The 22,712-nt window shown below is 39.4% G+C and overlaps 2 protein-coding genes across 3 annotated transcripts; both read right to left on the minus strand.

Annotated features, from left to right (window-relative positions):
- Positions 1-595: 595 nt before the first annotated feature.
- Positions 596-3,003, minus strand: bhlha15 (basic helix-loop-helix family, member a15). The gene is made up of 2 exons (XM_059324592.1): positions 2,864-3,003; positions 596-2,181 (listed from the first exon to the last, which is right to left on the minus strand). Exon 2 carries the CDS (start codon positions 2,131-2,133, stop codon positions 1,576-1,578), a length of 558 nt encoding a protein of 185 aa, XP_059180575.1. The 5' UTR covers positions 2,134-2,181; positions 2,864-3,003; the 3' UTR covers positions 596-1,575.
- A 3,796-nt stretch (positions 3,004-6,799) lies between these two features.
- Positions 6,800-21,498, minus strand: LOC131959683 (uncharacterized). 2 transcript variants are annotated; one of them, XM_059324898.1, is made up of 5 exons: positions 21,290-21,498; positions 11,703-11,802; positions 8,637-9,342; positions 8,333-8,402; positions 6,800-7,203 (listed from the first exon to the last, which is right to left on the minus strand). In XM_059324898.1, the coding sequence occupies exons 1-5, from the start codon at positions 21,324-21,326 to the stop codon at positions 7,037-7,039; spliced, it is 1,080 nt and encodes a 359-aa protein (XP_059180881.1). In that variant the 5' UTR covers positions 21,327-21,498; the 3' UTR covers positions 6,800-7,036. The 2 variants fall into 2 exon arrangements, with proteins under 2 accessions (XP_059180881.1, XP_059180882.1); XM_059324899.1 differs by lacking the exon at positions 21,290-21,498 and adding an exon at positions 11,950-12,047.
- Positions 21,499-22,712: the final 1,214 nt, after the last annotated feature.

A 22,712-nucleotide genomic window follows, 5' to 3' on the forward strand; every position in this document is an offset into this window, starting at 1 on the left:
CCAATTTAGGGTAAGGTGGTAAAACCTGTGTGGTGGGTGTGTAACCTGAGACGACACACCCCAAAATACATTTCTCTCTCAGCTTAAGTCTGTTTTATTGTGCAACAGGGAATGCAACTTCTTTGCAATTTTTTTAATTTGGAGAAATTCTCATTGACTTCAATGCTCTCTGAGTGATTTTGGAGCCAGCATGTAGCAGCTTTAACAAAACCTGTGCTGGCTTTATTAACCTGTGGTGGTTGCTGCTGGCCTTGTACAAACAGTTGTTTTTATAAAGATTTTGATGTTTTTTTCTAACAAAAAAAAAAAAAAAAGATACTAATTATGTCGTTATCATGAAGTATGTGCAATGCTTAGCGTTGTAAATAAGGGAAAAGTGTGGAGTAGTTGTAAGTCTTACGGTTGAAATGCTAAAACTTCCTCTTTCTCAGGAGAATGTTTGCTTTTGCATGCCGTCTACTTCCTGATGATAGTAGACTGACTGAGCAATGAGAAGAAAACATTAAAAAATATATATTTTGTTATAAATCTGTAAGATATTAATATTATACAGTGAGTATAGTGGTTGCTGCGGTGGTAATATATTAGGTGGAGTAGTGTTTGTACATTTGACAGAGAGCAATTTATTCAAAAAACAGTTTTTCCTTAATAAATATTCATAAACGCACAGATGAAATGCATCCGTTCAGGCATTAATTTATGTAACTGCTGTTTAATTCCCCCATATCGTAATGCATTGTTTAAATATGATGCAGCCTTTGGAAATGTTGAAAGTGTACAGAGATCTGTCTGTATTAACATACTTCGTTACTGTAGCTGTTGACATTGTGGAGTACATTCCTCAAGTGTTGTGCATTGTCAAAGTAACAGTCCTTGTCAATAAATAAATGTGTTTATTGATAATAACTCCAAATAATTCCTCCTGATCCTTTTTTTTACTACAAAGTCCTGACTCCAGACACAAAAGTCAAACAACACACACTTTAAATATCATCTTTGCCTTTCAGCTATGGCCGCACTACCTGTAAGAAGTGTTTTGAAATTGCCGGATTGCCGTCATAAGCAAACACACTTTCTAGCTTCAACACTTCAATATTTGGGCTTGCTGCTGCCTTTTTCACCTTCTTACTGGATGTGACAGTTATGACTAGAGGCTACGCTCAGCAGGTTTCTCAACAGCAAACACACCAGATGAACACAAGATAACACAAAAGAGAACAAGTTCCTGCCCTGGCTCAAACCGAAGATGAGAAGTAGAGACAGAATGGTGAAAGATAAGCCCTTTTGAGAACAATATAAATGAGTCTTCTTGCTCGTCATAACCCCGATCCATCTTTCACTGTCCAGTCTGCAGTCTTTGTGTCTGCTAGGTGAATGGTCCTCAAATCCATATTTTGATTAACTTGGCCATGCATGGGCTTGTTATAAGAGGTCTGGTACAGCAACCATTTCCTGTAGGAGACAACTTCTGAGCAGATCCCGGAGCAGTGCACCTGAAGGACCGTGGATATCTGGAGATCTGGCCCTAAAGGTCCCCCCACACCTCCTTGGAGACAGCCTCCTTTGCAGCCTCTGTTAGCTGCGCTTGCTGAAGCTGTGCATGTGGGTGAGGTACTGGGTGAGATCATCCTCCCCCTCCTCCTCCAGGTGCTGCTGGTAGCACTGGAGCAGCTTGGCAGCGTTGGCCTCAGCTGAGACCCCGGCAGCGGGGAGGCAGGCCCCCGACATGTCCACGACGATGGTGGTTAAAGCTTTGATGTAGTTCTTAGCCAGGGTCAGTGTCTCGATCTTGGACAGCTTCTTGTCAGTCTTGACGTGGGGTATGGCCTCTCGCAACGCTTGGAAGGCGTTGTTGAGTTTGTGCATGCGCTGGCGTTCCCTCTCGTTGCTCTCCAGCCGCCGGACGCTGCGTTCCTTCGTGCTGGAGCCCCTCTGCCTGCGCCGCCGGCCTCCACCTTGACACTTGCCGTCCCCGCCCCTCAGCGACCCCCTCCAGGAGCCTCCGATCCGCACAGAGGCCTCTGAGCCCTCCTGCTCGCTGGAGCCTGGTTCTGTGTCTGGTTCTAGTTCAGGCTCGGGGTCAGACCAGGTCTGATGCCTGGATGGTTTCACAGCCTTCCCTTTGGACTTCATCCTGCTGCTTTTCTCTCTCTGACTTTATATCTGACAGCTTCAACAGGCCTGGAAGAAAAGATGGGAATGTTAGAGAAAGAGGAGAAACTTCTGAAATACAAAAGATTGGCTTTTTAACATGAATTTAAAGCAGTTTTATACAGTTTTCTTCCCGTCAGCAAGTAATCCCCAATTACTAAATAAGCCCCTCTCCAACTCAAACAGCCCAGCATCCTGTTGTATCTAATCAGCCCCTTGCAGTGTGAAAACTCCATGATGTTGGTCTGTTAATCTACGCCTCTCTTATCCCCATGGCCCTGCGATAATGCCCATTTCAAGGTTACACTCACAAAAAACAGAGATCAGCCAGCACTCAGCTAATGCACCTCCACTGCTCTTTAATAGCCATTTTAACCAACGATGTTTAGCTTAAAATGTGTTTTTTTTTTTATCAATGAATTGCCTGCAGTCAGACATTATATTAAAATTTGATGTGGTGCATTCACCACAGAGAAATGGGAATTTCTTTAAAACATATCAAGTATGCTAATGTGTTAAAACTGCTACAACTTTCAAGATAAAGCTGTTTTACATAGATTAGTGCACACAATAAAAAAGCATTACTCCATCAACGTTCCTTTCTTTATTTTCATAATCACCTCCACATGTACTGATATGAGATAAACAGGCAAAAGTAATACACACACAGCAGCCATTAAAGTAACACAAAAGAGGAAAGAAAAGAACGCACCTTAGAAGAAGTTACTAACTTTCCTCCTCCTGAGTGTTTACAGAAAAGTCGTCACCATGCAGTCGGTCATTGAAAGCACCATCATGTGAAGCACAGAGCGGACAGCAGCAGCAGAGCGTCGCCGTGCAGCAGGAGAAACACACTCTCACTCACACACACACACGCAGATAACTGTCACATGTGAGCTACCTGTAGCTGACTGATGTACACGTAGCGCTGCTCAGCCAATCAGAGAGCTCTCTCTCTCTCTGCAGCTCTGTGCTCCTCTGCCCAAATGTCCCCACTGCAACATGTCACAACATGACAACTATTATCTACTGCTAATGCTTATTGTAGTCCAAAAATAGGATATATTCGAAAGAAAATTATTTTTAAAAATATTTTTTTTGATAGTCAAGCATTTAGAAGTATTCAGAGACATTACTTAACTTAGAAAAAAACACCAATACTTAATATAAAAATACATAAGTAAAAATCCTGCATTCAATTTTTTATGTAAAAGTTTTAAAAAAATGTACAAAAGTATGAAAAAATATTGATTATGAATGGCTCCAATGTGTTGTATTCAGGTCATAATTATTGCTGTATAATAATAATAATAATAATAATAACGTTATTTCTATAGCATTTTTTTTTAACAGCATGCAAAGTGCTTTAACAGAGAGCAGTTAATCACAAGGGAGAGGGATGTCATAAGGACAAAAGACAATTCTTACATTTAAAAAAACAACCAAAAATGATAAAAGAAAGTGGAGGATCAATTACAAGACAATCGCAAATACCAGGGAAAAGTATATGAATTATAAAAACAGAATTTAAAGGTAAAAGGATAGATAATTGAATACAATAAAAAAAAAAAGAGTAAGATTGAAAAAATTACATAAAAGCAAGTCTATAAAAGTGGGTTTCAAGAAGTGATTTAAAAGAATTTACTGACTCTGGATTAAAGGACCTTTTTTGGAGTAGGGTTGTATAAGATCTTTATCCATAGTCAGTGTATTACTACAGTAGATGAAGGTCTGCGTGGCTCCAGTTTGGAGAAGCAGAACTGTTGTGGACAGGGGAAGCAAATTAATATCAGTTAAAGTGCAGCTATGTTAAGAATATTTCCATTGCTTTGCCTTGTCATCACGCAGCCTTTTATGACCCATTTTATGACCCTTCTGCTCCTGTCACAGGCACCAGACTCCACTGACAAAAACGGTCATTTAGCTGGTCTACAGTTGCCTCTCTCGATTTGTTTGTGTCATTGCGTAACTTTGATGAATATGAACACACCCCTTAAAACACCACAGTCTAGTACAACACCACCTCAAAAAAATCCAAATTACCCCCTTAAGCAGTAGGCTACTTTAATCTTGTAGTCGTTTGAGGTGGAGCTGATTTCACTTTTATATAATGTTGGGATGTTTGTAAAAACAAAATAATAATCATGCAATCGTTCCCTCAGAAAAAGTTAAAGTATAACATGGAAATACTCAAATAAAGTGTCTCAAAATTTAGGCTGTTTAAGTACAGTACTTCGGTTCATGTACTTACTTACCTTTTTGCAAATAATAATAATAAAAATATATATTTTGATATTTGATAGCATTCTATTGGGACCATGGTGTTACATAAAAGCCACATTTACATTATTTTGCCTATTGTAATGAGTAAAATGAGATAGTAAAGAGAGTCCGAAACACTACATTTCCATTCCTCGTCTACTGCTTTAACTCCAAGCAGTTAACATAATTTCCATTGTGGCTTATCACCTTCCACTGCTTCATTTGAATATAGTCCTCCAGGCTACACCTGTATGTACAGAAACAGGGCCAGCTCTCGTTTAAACTTTGTCTCATTGTTGACTTTTTACCAGACAAACTGTTTAAAACTTTTTTTCACTTGCTACACTCTTTATTTTGTTTCTCATCATTACATAGATCAAACTGCTGTAATGTGAACCAAGATACCAAACAAAGACAACAGAACGCAACATAAATAACAGATTTGAATAATCCCTAACACACCCCTTACCCACTTGTTTGTGTGATCTGAAGTAATTCACCATGTCTGTTTGACCTGGGGGCCCAAAAACAAATGTTGGGATTATTTGCCCTTTCCCACTGTGACAGGGTGTAGCCATGGCAGTGAGATAGCCGATACTGACTGACCATTCATAGTTAAATCATGTTACACAGCATGGTAATCACAAGTACCCCACAGTCTCTAAACCCTCTCCAGACCTACTCTATATTGTATAGATGTGTTTTTCCCCCCAATGTTGTTAAAACCTAACAATTAACATTAGATTAAAAGGGATTCTTAAAAGTACATTTTTGAAAACCTCTAATTTAAAGAAAGGACACTTTTTTCTGATTTAAGCAAATTTTAGAGAAATAGCCTAGCTTTTGCTTTTTTTTTTTTTTGCTTATAGTTAAGATCTCTGTATTAATCATTTATCATTTGTATTACTTAATTTCCTGTTTTATCATTTGTATTACTTAAATTCTGTTATGATAGATTAAATTAAAGTCAATGTTTCAGCAAAGCATTTAAATACAAAGGTTTTAATGCCCATGCTAGTGGTGCTAATGCTAGTGTTCTTCCTATGCATGTTTACATCACATTTATAATGATTTCTAAATCTGTGATGGTTGTAAGTAAACGAAAAGATATTCCTGAAAGTCGTAAAATAATAAAGAACTTTTTAATTTTTTTTTTAAAAACATGATGTTTAGGAGACAAACTGACACACTGAGGGAAAGCAATAAGTATGCTAACAGCTAGCTAGTAGCGCTGCTTCACAAGAAACTGTAGCACAGCGCGGAAGCATTAAAGAAGTGAAATATGTAATGAATTTATTAGGAACAAATGTTAATAAATTAATATTTTGTTTATTCAGTTTCTAAAAGAGAGCATATTGTCATATAATTAAGACTTTTTCTTTTTTTAATGCAACAATTTTAACATTAAGCCGACCTAGCTAACCTGCTAGTTTAGAGAAATACCTGTAATAGCACATTTTTAGGTTTTTAGAACAAAAGAAAACCTCAGAAAACACTTACAATAAAGAAAACAAACTTCATGTAAACCTGTAGTTAAAAAGTAGACATTACACTGGAGTATTTTAGGAATTAAATTCAAAGAATTACAACAATTTATCAGTTAGCAATATTACCACTGATGTGGGAATATCACAAACATACAACAACAATCATGGGCAGGTGTGACGCTCCCAGCTCCTAGAGCCAACACTTTTAGCTTTTGGTGTCCTTGAACAGCATGTGTGTGTGTGTGTGTGTGTGTGTGTGTGTGTGAACACCAAGACTGGTCCTGCCAGGTTCACTATTTCCTCCTCAGGTACACTGTATCTAATCAACCAAACCTCGCTGGTGCTGGCTCTGTGGAAACATTATCTATTACTTTTAGTTTGTTCAGTTTCTGGCTCCATTGGCCCTAAGGCTTACACTGTTTATTCAGCCACAGCCGCTGATAAATTCAGAGCTGAATACACTTCAGTAATGAGGCAAGCAAACAGGCTTTCCACAAGCAAAACAAACTGTATAAACAACATATACTCCTTGTATACTAACATTAACCTGAAGTGTGTTAAATAAGATGACATTCAGACACGTGAAATTAAATAAAATTTATTTGATTGACAATATTTCTGTTTCTATTTTATAGCTCAAGTCCAACGACACATTCTGGCATTAAATGTCACTTTAAAAGAGGTTTGCAGCTGGAAAGGTACCAGCACTGTTATGCAACTGGCTGTTTTTTTTATATCACATCTGAGCCAGTGGTCATGTCATACCAACAACTGTGAATGCTGAATGCACCGACATACAGTCCTGCGTGGCCGTGATGTCATGAACGGCAGGTGCTTTGACTCCATTTGTTGAAAAAAAAAAGAGCCATTAAAAACCCTGACTCATCATAAAAGAGGTGGGGGAGATGAGTTAGAGGTGAGGAGGATGAGATCTGGACGATTAGTCAGTTTTTCCATTAGGCCAAGGCTGGCTGGCTGTCTGAAAGAAAAACAAGTGTGGATGTCACATTAGGCCATGGTGACAGCGAGGTGGCCTTTGGCTGACGGCAGATAGAAACGCTGCCACCACTGTGTCATAAAAACCAGCACCTAGGACTCCCTCTGTGCGTACGTATGTGTGTAAATAAGCCTTTATCTCACGGCCCAAGGTCTGCCTCGGTGACATGGGTGAGGAACAGGCAGGTTTGGGGGAGAAATGAACGCCGGGACAGAGCAGTGCTGCTCTGTGTCGGCAGGGAAAGGGTGTATTGCTGAAAATGGCAGTTCTTCTCCAGAGCTGAGAAGTCGTCGTCCCACTCCAAGCCTGCAGGCAAAACACACAGTCAGTGACAAGGAACTGCCAAAAGCCTGCAGCATCTGGGCTTAGCAAGACTTTGACAAACTTTATAGTCTGTTAACCCTTTGCAGTGTCACACCCAGATCTTGTTACATTGTCAGGGTCTGTTTATTAAAGCGGCAAATGACATAATCAAACAAAAAACTTTGTAGGCCAAGTTTTAGCATCAAAATATTAATTATTTCTCAATAAAATAACAAAATTATTGTTCTATGTTGCTTAAAATGTCTTTATACACCCTTTTAATACATATTTCAAACAAATTTAATAATTTAATGAGAATTGTCTTGATTGAGGCTTTTTTTTTTTGCCCAGAAATATATCAAACTATAAAAAGCAGATGCTTGTTTTAGTCTAAAACATGGGTACAAACTGAAATCAAGGGAGGGAATCAAGATTATGCATCTGGTAAACTTCAGAAAATGGCATACCATATTCATTTTGGGAAAAGTTGCAATAGCACACTGTTACAAACACATTCTGAGTAAAATTCCTTTATTGCAAATACTCAAATTAAAATTTGGAAAATAGTAACGCTGCCAGATCTTTTAGATACTTTTAGCTTTTGTGTCCTTGAATAGTGTGTGTGTGTGTGTGTGTGTGTGTGTGTAGAGGAAACATAGTAAATATTTTTATCAAAATAAAGTTGAGGTGAAGTCCAAAAAGTTTTTTAATAAAATCATAATATCTAAAGGAACCGGTAACTAAACTATGAACTGTGAAATGAATAAAGTTTAGTATAAAGTCATATATATAGTCGTCCATAAAGTTAGAAAAATGTAGTTTTCACACACAATCGTCTGTTAATTGTGGTTTTATTTTCATTGTGATATGTTTGGAAGATATTGATTAATAAAGTTTTGAGAAGATATACTCTTCTTCTATACAATCTGTCAAGAATAAATCACATTGTCACAATCATTTCATGGAAAGAGGTAAAAAATATTTTATTCCGACTTAATGGGCGACCGTGTATTTTTAGAAAAAAGAGGATATTTAAATACTCAAGTATAGTAAAAGTACCCTGAACTTTTACTTGAGCACATGACACATGGGATAAAACATGCAAAATCACTGTCCACTAGTCCACTAGTACCACTGTCTTCTAATGTGACATCTGGCAGAGGTGTGCAGGCCTCAGAGTGCAGCTCCATGGTGGGACTCTCCTAAAAAAAGTAACAGTGGATAGTCAGAGGAAATCAAACAGGGATCACAGGTCATAGTCTTGCTTTGGAAAGATAGAGTGGTGTGTTATCCCTGGTTCCAGAAGAGTTAGGATATTGTCTGAATTCTGAATTTGATACATTATTGGAATCAGGGATTTATTTATAACCTTCATATCCCTAGATAGAAAAATAACATGTACAGCTACATTGTAACGGACAACAGGAGAAAGGTACCTGATCAAACAGGTAGACCATGACATCATCATCAAAGGACACACTCTTCCTCTTCTTCTCCCTCCCAGATGTAACTCCTGGAGCGTCATAGATTTGACAGGATTTCCGAAGACTCTTAATGTTGTTACAATTGTCTCTGATAACCACTTCCTGTTCATTCCTATTAGAGTTGTTGATATTGGGATCATGAGCAGTGGCGTTTTTCAAATTACTTAACATGCTGTTATCACCAGTATCCACTATAGACGTCCTATAATCCTCCGAGCAGCAAGCGTCACCAAAACGTTGCAGTGGTATGTCCTCATCACAGAAAATGATAAAGTTATTATGCTGATGCATTGTGACAGTGTCCTGCTGGGTCACAATGTTTAAATTCTTTTTCAACAAACTAAAAATGTCCTGCATGTTTAAAATAAGTCTTGTCCATAGAGCCTCCTTTGGGTGCTCTGAGCCAAAGGAACCTAAAGAAATGAGTGTTGGATGATGTGTGGGCTCCTCCAGGAGACAACGTTGTCGAGGGGAGGTGGAGAAGGGTGCTGATGGTGGTGGTGCTGGGCGCGTTACCAAGCCTGATCTGCAGTCACTGTTCCTCCATAACTGAGGGGCTGCAGTTCCTCCTTGATCGAGGATGCAGGTGATGGCCTGCAGCTCTACATCAGCCTGGATCATCTGACTGGAGGACATCAACAGCTGGAGCTCTTCGTTCCTATGAATGATGCATGAAGACTTGAATCATCTTCCAATGAACAAGTAATGGAAATCAGATTTTAAAAATCCAGCACATTAAAACGCATTTCTGTTGTATTGGTCATTGTAGCCACTGGTATACGACATTTTCACTTAATTAATTTTGGCAAGTCATAGTACACTGTAAAAAAAAATCTGTTTAATTTACGGTAAAATACCGGCAGCTGTGGTTGCCAGAACTTCAACGTAAGAAATACAGTGAGCGTATGTAAATGTAAATATCAGCAAAAAAACTGTAATTTATACTGAATAATCCCATTACTTTCAGGATAATTGTGTCATCATGGTATTTCTCCATAGCAGATACTTTTAATTACTGTAAATCAAAGAATAGTATAAAACTTTAAATTCTACTGTCATAAATTGTAGAAAACACACAGTTGTGCTGTAAAAATAAACAATTTTCATGTAAAATGAATGGTGATGTACAATGTTCAATTTTACGACCTATTTCTGATGCAATTTGACAGTGTTTTACTGTAATTTCTACAAACATTTTTTACAGTGTAGGAAAAGCACAGGTGTAAAATAATATAATTAACAATGGTTGAATTACATTTTGAATGTTACTGTTGAGGTTCACTCTCATAGTGTTTTTTTCAGCAACACAAAGCCATTAGCCCTGTTTCCATTAAAGCGTAATCAAATTTTTAAATGTTGCATTGAACAAAATGCCAATAGGGACGTTTCCATCAACTGGTTTAGAGCAAATAAGCAAAGCTGCATAAACATACTTTCATCAGCAGATGGCAGTGCAATATATTGCTGTAGGCTAATCTGTCAGTAAACAGTAGAAGAAGAGATTATGCGAGAAATAAAGCAGTCGTAGAAGAAGAAGAGATAATAAAAAACAGGTTGCTAATTGGACTTGGAAATTTGGCCACCCATGGTAGAAAATATGTCTTCAGGAGTAAGATTAAATTGAGCAACTTATAATTGTTCATGTCTGCTCACATTGACTGGCAGATTGGAAACAGCTGATCAGTCATGTGAGTTCAATGTTTGCTATGTGTTTCCATCTCCCGTTTAGCGCATTAACAATTTTTTTGAGAAAGACAAAAACACCTCAAGCTTTTATGCATATTTTCAAAAGTTTTCTTGAAATTTCCATCAAGCATTTCTCATGCAAATGTTCAAAATGCACATCAAAATTCGTTGATGGAAACACAGCTACTGTTTTCAAAGAAAAAAAAACTCCCAAAACACCTATCTATCACCAAAACAGCAGACAAACTCAGGTCTTGTCCACGCATACGCTGATATTTTTAAAAACATGACTTTAAAATAACTTTCTGCCTTTCTTCTACATGCAAACAACAATTTAAAAGAACTGAAAATGAAGCTTGTTTTATAAACTTTAGCTTCAAAACACTTGTACACTTTTGGCTTGTAACATCAGTGTGTCTGCAGTGTGTCATCTATTTCACTAGAAACTGGACTAAATTTTACAAAATGAACATCATGCTGTAATGAAGAAAGTTTTAAGTTTAAGACCAAAATTGTTTACTGAGGTAGTAAATCAAGTGAGAAGTAGGGTTATTTTCTCATAGACTTCTCTACAATCAAACTTCTTTTTACAACCAGTGTAGTCGCCCCCTGCTGGACACTAGGAAGAATGCTTTAGTTTAAGGCACTTCTGCATTGGCTTCAGTTTTCAGACCTAGATGCTACATCCACTTCTTCCACGTTTAAAGTGACTGTTGGTTGTGGATGGTAGCTGCTGGCTGCCATTTAGACCCAAGATCATATATCAGCTTTGTCTAAAGGTAATCCCCTCTTATTGGACATATTCAGAGGTTAGCTGCAGTGCACAGACAGCCCTGAGTGTCTGTGTTAACAACAGGATGTACTAAATACTGATTTGTCAGCCTTTGTCCGTTTAACAAAACAGCGCGCACAGAAACGCACGCATGCACACAAACACATACATTATTTGGCCACTCACTCCTGAGCCTGAATAAATATCGGGGCCCATCCATCCGCGAAGACAAAGACGCAATAGGAAACTTTCACCGCTCTGCAGTAACCAAGCAACCCTCTGGATGAGTGACTCAGGAAAGGAAGAGAGGCGCTGACTCACAGCAGCTGTGACGTAAAGGATGTAAAAGGACACACACACTACTGTATGGTCACACACACACGCATGCAATAGGCCACGAAGCCTGTAATCTGCCCTGTTTCGGGTAAATTAACACCTCACTGTGTAACAGGTGGAGGGGAAAACAGATTATAATAACTTCCAAACAGCCAATAAACAAGTCCCACCACCACAAGAGAGAAAAACACACCAAAATATAAGATAGAAAATAAAAATAATACCTTTTCTTGATTCCTTTGTCCCTGCATCTCCTTTTAAAAAGCCAGTTCAAACCATCCAGTGAAATCACCAGTGTCGCTCCATCCCTAAAGTACTTTAACTCTGCAGAAAGAGAGAGAGGAACATGGCTATCAATTGATATGCAATGCTTCAAAATCTTGCTGCATCATGATGCTGCAAACTGTGTTGCAACACATTTTATCTCTCTGCATCAAACCACACATAACAGCAGCATATTTCTTGTCCTACCTTGCATCCTGCGAGCCCCACTCATTCCCCCGGCTTTTACCGCACGGCATGGAGGGCATGGAAAGGGACATATGGAAAGAGAGAGAGGAGATAATAGAGGGATGCACAGAAAGAGAGGAGGGGGAGGGGGGGTTGGGGGATCAGAGAGTGACTGAATGAGGGGGGAGAGGAAATACGGGGATCAGGGGAGGTAAGGTGGGTGGAAGAAGAGTGAGGTGGAGGTGATGAAGAGGAAGGATGTGAGGACAGAGAAAGGACAAAGAGCTCACATATACAGTCTCCCTGGAGGCTGCTGGCCTCTCTGCAGCAGCTGAGTGCAGGACATGGATCAATAAGGTCTAATGTAACACAGCTGCCTGACGGTGGAGAGGAACAGCAGAGTAGATGTCACAGTGACACAGACGAGAATTCCACGTACTTAATCATTTTAACCAAGTTACTAAGCACATTTTTATTTTTACTCGCATTTTGCCCTTATAGCTCTTCTGGTATAAGTTTTGGCTCAGAGAGTATGGAACCAGTTGGTTGCCAATTGGTTCACCACATTGTAACCAGTTGGCCTTTGCCATTGTTATGAGAAGAAAATAATAAATTCATTATTTTTACCAAATTAATTCATTTTAATATATATAACGTTGTAGAAACTAGAGTTGGCTGTAATAAGATTTTGTCCCTGTCATTTCATCCCATCTTACATACACCTTTAGAATACACCTTTAATACAGAATTGACTTGAGTTCACTCTAACGAAAAGACCATCATCTGGTTGTAATGGATCATTTTGATCATTTAGAGAAAAAAAATATGAATTCAAATGTCACAATAGGGTGAATGTTTCATACTGAACAAAGTTTAATTTGTTAGCATCCAATTTAAAACTAAATTGCATTCAGGTAAAACATTTGGGCTGTAAGAGTGTAATATTTGAAGCTCCTCAGTCTGTTTTTGGTGCATGGTCGGTTGCACCAGATGCAGCAGGGAACATTAGCTCCCTCTAGAGGTTGAAAGCAGAACAGCAGGCAGTTTCAGCCAGCACTGAGGCAGAAGAGAGAAATGCAGCACAGCTTTTTTAATGTTCTCAGGCTATTAAAAAAAAACAAAAATAAATTGTTAATAACTAGAAAATTATAATTTATTACTGTAATAGTAATGTGTGGTAAATGGAAAAAAATAACAGCAAAATTTTGTGTAAAGACAAAAGTGTTGTTTTTGAACCAATGGGCTCCTATAATTGTCTTATCTTAGATTAAAATGTATTAAGGTGCTTGAATTTAATTCAATTTAATTTCTAGTTCATTCCATTATTTTGTTTTGTTTTGTTTTGTTTATTTATTAAACCATTTTAGTGTTTGTATGCCAAACTGTGACCAGTTTTGCTTTTATTAATTTCTGAACAAAGCAGCTGCGTTTTATCCAAATGTACATGGAATAAAACACTTCTTTATTTAAAAATAAATATTATACATAATTTAAAAAATAATTGGCCTGCTATGTAAGCCAACACATTTAACTGCCATCATTGCTGCAACAGATGCAGCTATTACAATTTTTGACTAATACAAAAAGAAATACAACTGCTACTGTTGCTACACCATTACTACTGTCAAATTACATATATATCAATTATACCACTATCCTTACTGCTACATGCTTCTATACTTCTGCTGCTGATGTCAGCTGCACTGTTAAATGTGTTATCATTATGTAACTTCCAAGCACCCACATTTATTAATAATTTCCAGCTGGCATAGTCCTCCCCCTGGCAACAAAATCACTGATGCTGGAGTTCTGCCTTTACACACCCAGACAGCATCAGGATGTTGTTCCCAGGAGGCGACAGCGACACCATTCAGTCCATCAGAAAAACGAGACAGAGATGGACAGATGGTGCATCATGTCACCCAGCAACCCCTCGGACTGCTTACAGTACAGTCTTTCAATATAGTCTGCTCTTTTTTTTTTTTTACCCAGAGGCATCGAGTCACCCTGTGACCTGCACCCTGTGACCTGGACCCTGGGGTCAGCCGGTGCACCCTCCCTGCTTACAGTACAGTGTTTCAGTATAGTCAACTCTTTTTTCACTGGACGTAGCAGTACATTTGAGGATGTGATACAGTTGCTCCGGAGCTGAAAGCCCTTACAAAATGCAAGCTTGTTTTCCGGCACATTCTATTTTCACATAGGAGAGATGATTGATGTGAGTTGCTCATAATATGATATCTCGACAACTTCTGCAACCAAATGCCAGATGAATGAGTGATGCCTCTTTGGTTTCAGGTATTCTGGCCAACTGGGTGGAAGCTTAGGAAGCCTGAAAGATGTTTTTTATTATGTTACTGCAGTTAAGCAGAAGAAAGCTTCTGATCTACTCTGCCCGCCAACAATTCCCACAATTCCCCGCAGCACCGAGGGAAACCCGACCTTGTGTGCATCAACAGGTGAACTCCAATAAAGAATGTTTGTTTAGCTAAAGAGGGTGAGAACAAGCCCAGGCTCTGAGGTCACACTCCAGCCTGATTCTTAAATTAATTGGCCTGGCTCTGCCATATCTCACTGGCTCAAATTGAGTTGTAACATGCAAAGAGAACTGAAGAAGTATCCTTTTACACTGCAGCCGCAGAATCATCATATCCAGCTCGGACAGACAGCGAGTGACACCAAACAATCCGTGAGGGGAGGGTAATTGGAGATCATTGGAGCTTATTCTGAGCATGCGGGGTACACCGTTCTCGAGGGCCCTGAAGAGGAATGCGTGGAGCAGTGTCCAATGGAACAGGTCACTGCAAAGCACTGTGGGTAGTATGGGAAGGTTCAAACATCCAGTCAGAACGCTGGGAGTGCTGTTTGCAGCCTTTATTTGGACACAGCAGGGTCTGGGGAGACGAGGGGCCGGGAGGGAGTGAAACGTGACACTAAAATAACAGCATAAAGAGTGGTAAACATGTCACTGTTGTGTACATATTTGTTCAAGGTGCGTGGTTTCATCAGTAATAAAACTGCCCTGCATGTACAGTGAGCTGGGGGTGTGGTGGAATGTGGGGAACTTTTTTTGCAGCGTTTCTACTTTAAATGATTGAAGCCAGTGTGCAGCTCTGAATGACTAATTTGTTGCAGATCAGCACTAGCCTTGCTGCACAGCGGCGCGCCGTGCCGTAAACTCACTTTGCAGGGAGACAAGACTCTTTTTTTCTCTTAGAGAGATTATAGGGTCTTAAAAGTGTTTGCTGACAGAGAGTCTTTAATATGATGACATAAACGTGTAATCCATCTCAGATCACTGGCGGAGTATTTATGAGCCTCTGTTGACAGCAGTACACCTGCTCTTCCTCAGTCCAGAGCCGGGAACACTGCCCGCTTCAAGCTGCCAATGGCACTGCCATATTGGGAGTGTGTGTGAGCGTAAAGAAGAGGGAGGGAGTGTGTATTTGTATGAAAGGGTGAGGAGAGACTGAGACATGAGGGGGGAGAGCTGTGTGTTGGTGGGAGGGTTAGGGGTAAGTCTATCTTTATTCATTTCCTGGTGCTATAAGAGCGAGGATTACTGACACTCATTTATTACTCCATCATTCACCATATAGAATCCTTTTCATGACAGAGGGAGAAATAAATATCTTGTTTACACAAAGTGTGTCTGACTTGGCAGAATTAGACCCTGCTGAGAGACAAAAAACAAAGTGCTGGCCTATAAAGATTGGCTCTGTTTTATCAGTGAATAAAATGTTAGAAGATGCTGTACTGATTTGTTTCAGCTGCGTCATTGGCAAAACTCATTATTTCACAAAAACACACATTTTTTCACAAGAAGTTCTGCAATAAAAGGATGTTCGGACCCTTTAAGTGATACACATTAATGAACAATATATAAACTGTACATGTGTATAAAGCTGTTAAAGCAGAGAATGCATCTTTAAAAGCTACTTATTTATATATGCAGTGTTAATTTAGCTTTAGTTGTGTTTAATAGAACATGAGTTTTCAGAATTTCAAAATAAATACTTGCACCAAGATGTACATATACATAGGGACGGTATTGACAACTTATTACAGCTTCTTAAGATCCAATTTAATTGTATGCTGATCAGATCCTTCAATCAATATCTGCAAGTTTTTTCTGACAGTTGCACATTGCAAAACAATGACATCCAACCATGGTGTTTGTGTTAAAGAAGAAGCCATGAGATAGAAGAGGAAAAGGACCAAAGCATGGTGCTGCTTGTAAAGTCTGTAAGATTTCAAAGGACTGAAACACTAGCAACACCAGCTGAAACATCTATCAAAACAACATTTAATTCAAGGACTACCCTGTATTGACACTGTGCATGAGTGTCTATACTTCCCAACCAAGCAGCATGTCCATTACCAAGGCTAAATATCCTCTTATTATAACATCAGCACCACGCAGACAGGCTTAGCTGTTTTTTTATTTGACTAAGAAAACCTAAATGAAAAGAGTTGCTGTAAAAACTTTCTTTAATTTCATCTACATTGTGTTCAGATTCAGAGAAAACTTGTGCAGGCCAACTTTTCTTCCACACAGATCATCCTATTTAGAATCAATAAGGGAATTAATAAAGAATCTCACCTACGCAACATCGAAAATTGTATGGATGATTCCACCATGAAAACTAAGAGTGTAAATGTTGTTTTCCAGTTGGTTTAAACCTTTTCAGCAGCATGCCAGTGTAGATCTATACCATTAGGTGGCAGTGGACTGCAGCAGTTGGCCTCACTGGGGGGAATATGGATGAGGATGTCACACACAAGCATGATATGTGAACCTTGTTAGTGAAAATGAGGCCAAAGTAAAAGCAATGCAAAAAAAATGATGCCTTTTAATCAAAGTGTGAATAATTTAATCTTCCTTTGGATCTAACTGCTTTAATTTGTGTATGTTATCGGATCACAGCTGCACAAAGCAAGAAATACAACAGATTTTAGCATAAATTATTTTATCAATGTGGTACTAAAGCCCGTGGTGAAATGCCTGCTCCTGTCTGTCACTTCTGTCCTTCTGCACTTTAAAGGGTTGAGCAATGGCTGAGGCTCTCTGTGTATAGATGTAAACACTTACCTCATCTCAGCCTGTAATCAAACCACAGCCGAGGGAGCAGCTAAGCGGGGCGAAATGATATTTCAGCCCTAACATAAAGTTAACACACAGTACACACATGTGAGAGGAGGGAATTGACTTGAAATGTCAGGACTGCTGGCGGAGAAATAGACAGTGGGAAAAGTGTTGAAAAGCGGGGCCCTGACCTCTGACCTGACATACACACACATAGGCACACATGCAGGGACAGCTGTGGGACTCCTCGACTGGTTTAAAGTGTTTATGGAGGAGCTGAGTCTGAGCACTCGTTGACAGAGCTCTCATTTACACACACACACACACACACACACACACATAGGACCCTGATCAGATAAGCGCAGATCTGTTTCAGCAGCTAATCTTAAAAGTGATGAGGTTTACAGAGGCTGTGGCATCGCAATATACATAAATATCTTTATTTGGGAATCAGGCGCTGCCCGGGGGTATATCACACTACCTCACACTATAGGGACAGGAAACAGGACCCGAGGCTTTCATCTCAAACCCTTACATTTATATGGAGGCTAGTTTTGGCTTGTGGGTCCTTTGTGGGTAACAGTTGTATGTCAAAAAGGCTGTTCAGAAAGAATATATTTTGAGAAACGTCATCACTTCTGTGTACTGTGCATACAACCGTCCAGCGCACACCTATAAATCCAGACCACGCCTCTCTGCGGCAACTCCCAGCCCTCCTCTCCCCAGAGACACCCGTGGGAGTCCCTAACTCCCCCCTGCCAAACCCACCAACCCTCTTACTCGGCTTGTCCCAGCACTGATCCTATCACTTGCATCCTAAGCTGGCTGGTATTCCTCCGGCCCTGATCCAGTTGCAGAGCAGCAACCACATTTAAGTCAAAAATGTATTGAGTCAGGATTGCCCCTTAGTTACAGCTCAAACAGGGAGAGAAATGCACTTTGACAGGCACTTCATCTACCCGACTGAGGAGGGTAGACTTCCCTCCAGCCTGTGATGGATCAGGACGAGTCCAGATCATTACTGCCTTTTACCAGCGCTGCTAAATACAAGCAGGTGTTGTCTATCTGTTGGCTGAAATTGAATATAACATTCATAATTTGGTTTCTTTAGTGTAAAAATCACCTGAAATTAGCTTTAAATACCTATGGTACTAGTGTTTTGTGACTTGACGTTATCTGAAGTCCACCGAAGTTTTAAAAAGCGAAGGGTGTAAGATTCTTTTTGCATTCTGCAACCTCACTGCTAGATGCCATTAAATCCTACACACTGGACTTTTAAAAGAAATTACTGACGTTTAAAAATATATTCTTATTAGCAGGATTTATAGAGACAGAGAGTACTTAAGCCCCGTCCCCACTAATCCATCTCTCTCCATTGACTTTGTATTGAATGAAGGAGCCTCCTTGTTAGTTCCCTTTGTTAGCAAACAACAGAAAAATGTCTTAAAACTGCTGTGTGGTGAAATGCACCACATAAAATCTGATGAATCGAAAACGGAACTTTTAAGAGGACAAAAATGGAAACAGACGTATATAGGCATTAGACATCAGCAGTTACAATGGGGAAAACTCATTTGTGTAGTTAAGCTAAAGCATTTGACACTATGTAACTCATGTGGTCGTAGAATGTGGATAATTCAGAAAGCTATGCAGTATTAACTACCTTAGCTTGCTAACATACAGCTACATTAGCTTGCTAACAGCCAATTTATCCTTTCTTGTAGACACAGAGTGCTGAAATATTCATATGATATGATAACATCTATAGTTTTATTAGCTAGAAACAGACATTTTGTATGGTTGTGTATTGCAGCACCAATAGTTGGATGTGGTCTTTATAGTATAGCACTCTCATGTCTGTATGCTAAATATGAAGTTACTAGCCGGCAGCTTAGCAGATATGCTAGAAATAGGGTAAACCACTAAAAGGGGGTTATGTACCAGACTATTTCTAGACCAGACAACCAAGAAAATATTGGTTTGGACCTCTTTTATCCTAAGAGTTAGAAGTTTTTTGATCGTACCTGCATTGTACAAGGCTAGCTGGTATGTTGAACTCATATTGAAATGGAAAAGTCAGGATGCCACGTTCTCATTGGCCGTTTCATGGTAACACATATACCTGTCATTTAAAAAATGAGTCCTCAAAAAGCTACTTTCGCACTTTTACTAGTAGTTTAACATAGAATATTATCATAATTGTACAGTACTTGAGCATATTTGAGTAAATAAGTCAAGGACTACAAGAGGGCTTTTTATGTTAAACGGATTAAAGACTGAACTGACTTATTTTGACACAAGCCGACACTGGAGTATGAGCAATGAGACTGAAGATAAAAAGTAAACTGAAAGGAAACTATATGCACACTGTTGATACATGCATAGGCCTATGTGTAGTACACACAAAAAGTAGTTGCATGTGCAGACTGAGATTGAAAGATTGATGCCAAAACAGAGTGAGCAAGAGTAGAGGGTGGTGGTGCAGGAGGGTGGAGCTTAAAGTGTGTTGGAAGAGGCGTCTTGGCTGAATTTGAGAGCGTCACTGGCATGCCCACACCACAGCTGGTCCGATGGAAATAGAAGGTGCAGTAACTGAGACCAGGAAAAAGGAGGAGCACACACTTTCCTCAGGGAGGCATGTACGAATGAACAAGTCTTTCTGTCTGAGACGTCAAACGCTTCTGACGTTACAGAGGGACCTGGAGACTTAGTTTAGCATGCAGCGGGACATTAAGTCTGACCTGATGACATTATGATCCGTCTGAATTAAAATGGCTTTCAAGACAAATCGTTTCTTCTGTAGGCACTACACAAAGAGTGAAATCTGACCCCATGTTGTTCTGAACATCTTTTACATTTATTCTTTTCGCACAGAGGTCAAAGGTCAAGGAAAAGGCACATTTCTCTTCATTAAATGTAAATATTGATGTTAAGACCTTTCCATAAGGCAGCAACTTTAAAAGACAAAAAGGTTACAAACAAGGCACCGAATCAGGATATACAACAACCACATCATTACCAAGCTAGAAGGGCACTTGGATGGGCGGCAGATCGTATCTCGCAATGTTTTTGGGGGGGGTTTTGTAGATATTTTTTGGGCATTTTTGTAGCTTTATTGATAGGATAGATATTGAGAGTGAAAGGGGGAGACTGAGGGGAAGACATGCGGGAAAGGGCTCCGAGCCGGATTCGAACCCGAACCACTGAGCCTCTCTGGTATGCTCTCTACCAGGTGTGCCACCGAGAACGCCCCATATATTGCAATGTTAACATTAACTTGAGAGTACGTTAATGGGATTTTTCTCAGTCAGATTTGATTTTTCAGGTTATTTCAACACCATAGAATACAGCACAAATGCCCCTGTTAACAAAAGTGAAAAATAAGTATATCCACACAAACATTTAATTGGGTTATTTCTTTGCCCATGCTCTTACACTCTACCACCAAGTTTTATGAAAATTGGACCTTTAGTCTTTTTGTAATCCTGCAAACAAACAAACAAACAAAAAAACAAAAAAACAAAAAAACAAAAACAAAAACAAATCTAGCCTAAACTTATTGGCAGAAGTAACAACCAAAATGTTTACTGAAACATATCCAACATTTCCCGTCCCCGTGTTTCTCCCGTTTCTCCTCTAATATACGTATTTCACAATATATTCAATATACTTTACAGCTTACCTTTTAACTAGTAACTCTAGTCGTGAATATGAATAAATATCAGTCAAATGTAAATGATCATACAGGATCATTGGCTTGATTTTTGATAAAATACGAATGTTAGGTGAATCGAAATCCTCAGCCACAAAGACTGAACTGCAGTTGCCTGGTTAAAGCAACATCTTGAACGTTGAAACTAGTCCTGAAAATAATTCACTGTAACTGGGGAGCACCTACTATATGACACTTTTTGGCCTGAGATGGACAAATCTCTTCACAATTCCTCTCATTTAGCTGTTGCATACCCATGATAAATGGGATGAGGGGTTAAGTGATGATTTATTATGATGATTGATGCTACAAGGGGGGGAAAACAACCTATAAGCCTATCTTACATAATACATTAACAAAAAAAACAGTTTGTGTGAATGCATCTATGATACATTCTTTCAAAGTCTCCTTGAGCAACACACTAAATATTTACCAGCTCACTCAATCATAAGTTCTGAATGTCATAGACTTGTAGAAACCAATTAATTGTAAAACAAAATCATATCATCTGGTTCTTTCATGTGTGGAAAATGCAACCCACTATCTGTTTGAATAAAACTTACCTCTGCTGGTTCCCATGCCTTGTGCTGATTGTCCCATTGCTCACTATTTTCCAACACAAAAAAAGTGTAAAAGTAGAAAATTCCATGTCCAAGTCCCCACTAGAATATCAGACTCCTCCCTGTCTACTTTTCCTCACTTTGGGATAAAACTTCTCTAATGTGGAAGACACAAAAAGTTTTCCATCAACGTACTTTCATCTACCCCGTTCACAATGTTTAGATTCCTTCCAGCTGCCTCAAAAAAACAACCAACACAAGAAACTCCTCCAAATCACTACGTGCACAGGATGATCACCCTCATCCCTATCCATCTTTCTCTGTGTCTGTCTTTTCCTCTCTGTCCCATCCCCCTCTTCCTCCTCGCATCCAGCGCTCCATCACACAGGAAGCCTGGTCTTCCTGAAAACAAGCATCGGAGCGTGGAAAGGCACAAGACCGAGGGGGGCATGTGCAGGAGGGGGCGCAGAGGATGTTTTTGTCGTTCTTCTGCCCCTCTGGTCTGTCGTCCATCCTGAGGAAACCAGGCTCACGTCACTCTTGCGAGGCCTTGGACCCACACGTGCTGCCTGTTAAGGCCGATATGACGCAGTAGCTACACTGTAAAACCCAATGCTGCTTGTTTGTTATTATAACAAAATTTTCCTTTTCAATACAACAAGATTTGTGCAAAAAGTCATTTTAACCTAAAATATTGAGTCAAATAGCAAGAATCATTTGAGGTAACTTCTTTTCCCTTGTTGTCTTGACATAAAATTCTTTCGCAGCATTGACACTCAAATATTTAAGTTGAAACAATAAGTTGGGTTTTACAGTGTACAACGGCCAAGCAGCCCCTCACACATGGGAGCTATAAAGACACAGGTGGATTTGGACTGTGGAAAACACCACTTCTCAAATCATAATGGCATTAACGAGCAGGAAAATGGGACACAGAGTGACAACGAGTGCATTTCAGTTACACAAAAGGGGTCAAATGTGGTGTAGAGAGAAGGAGGGTTTGTGTTTTGCCAGAACAAAAACGTCTATGACTTTGCCATCCAACCGTTTCCTGCATGTTATAATACAAGCCGCCTGAAAGTGTGGGATTTCCTCGCTAGGTGGTTTTCCAGAGACTCCCATCGACTGATTTATTGCAAATCAAAACAAAAACATGTATGTATGCCACCAGCGGAGGTTTTGTTTGCAGTTTCAATGTGAAACCCTGTGATCATCAGAAAAAAAACATTAAACCCCAGGCAACATAACTCAACAATATGCCATCAATTAATGCTTGTTGTGTCAAATTTTGATGTTATTTTTAGTTTTAGAGACCTGACTTCAACCCTAAATGCAGCTGGATAAACTGGCTCGAACTTTTATTAAAATCACAGATTGCCAAATTTGAAAATGGCTAACTTTGGGACCCCACAATGTTCTGCATTAT

The sequence above is a fragment of the Centropristis striata genome, chromosome 21, assembly GCF_030273125.1.
Source record: "Centropristis striata isolate RG_2023a ecotype Rhode Island chromosome 21, C.striata_1.0, whole genome shotgun sequence".
Classification (NCBI taxonomy): Eukaryota; Metazoa; Chordata; class Actinopteri; order Perciformes; family Serranidae; genus Centropristis; species Centropristis striata.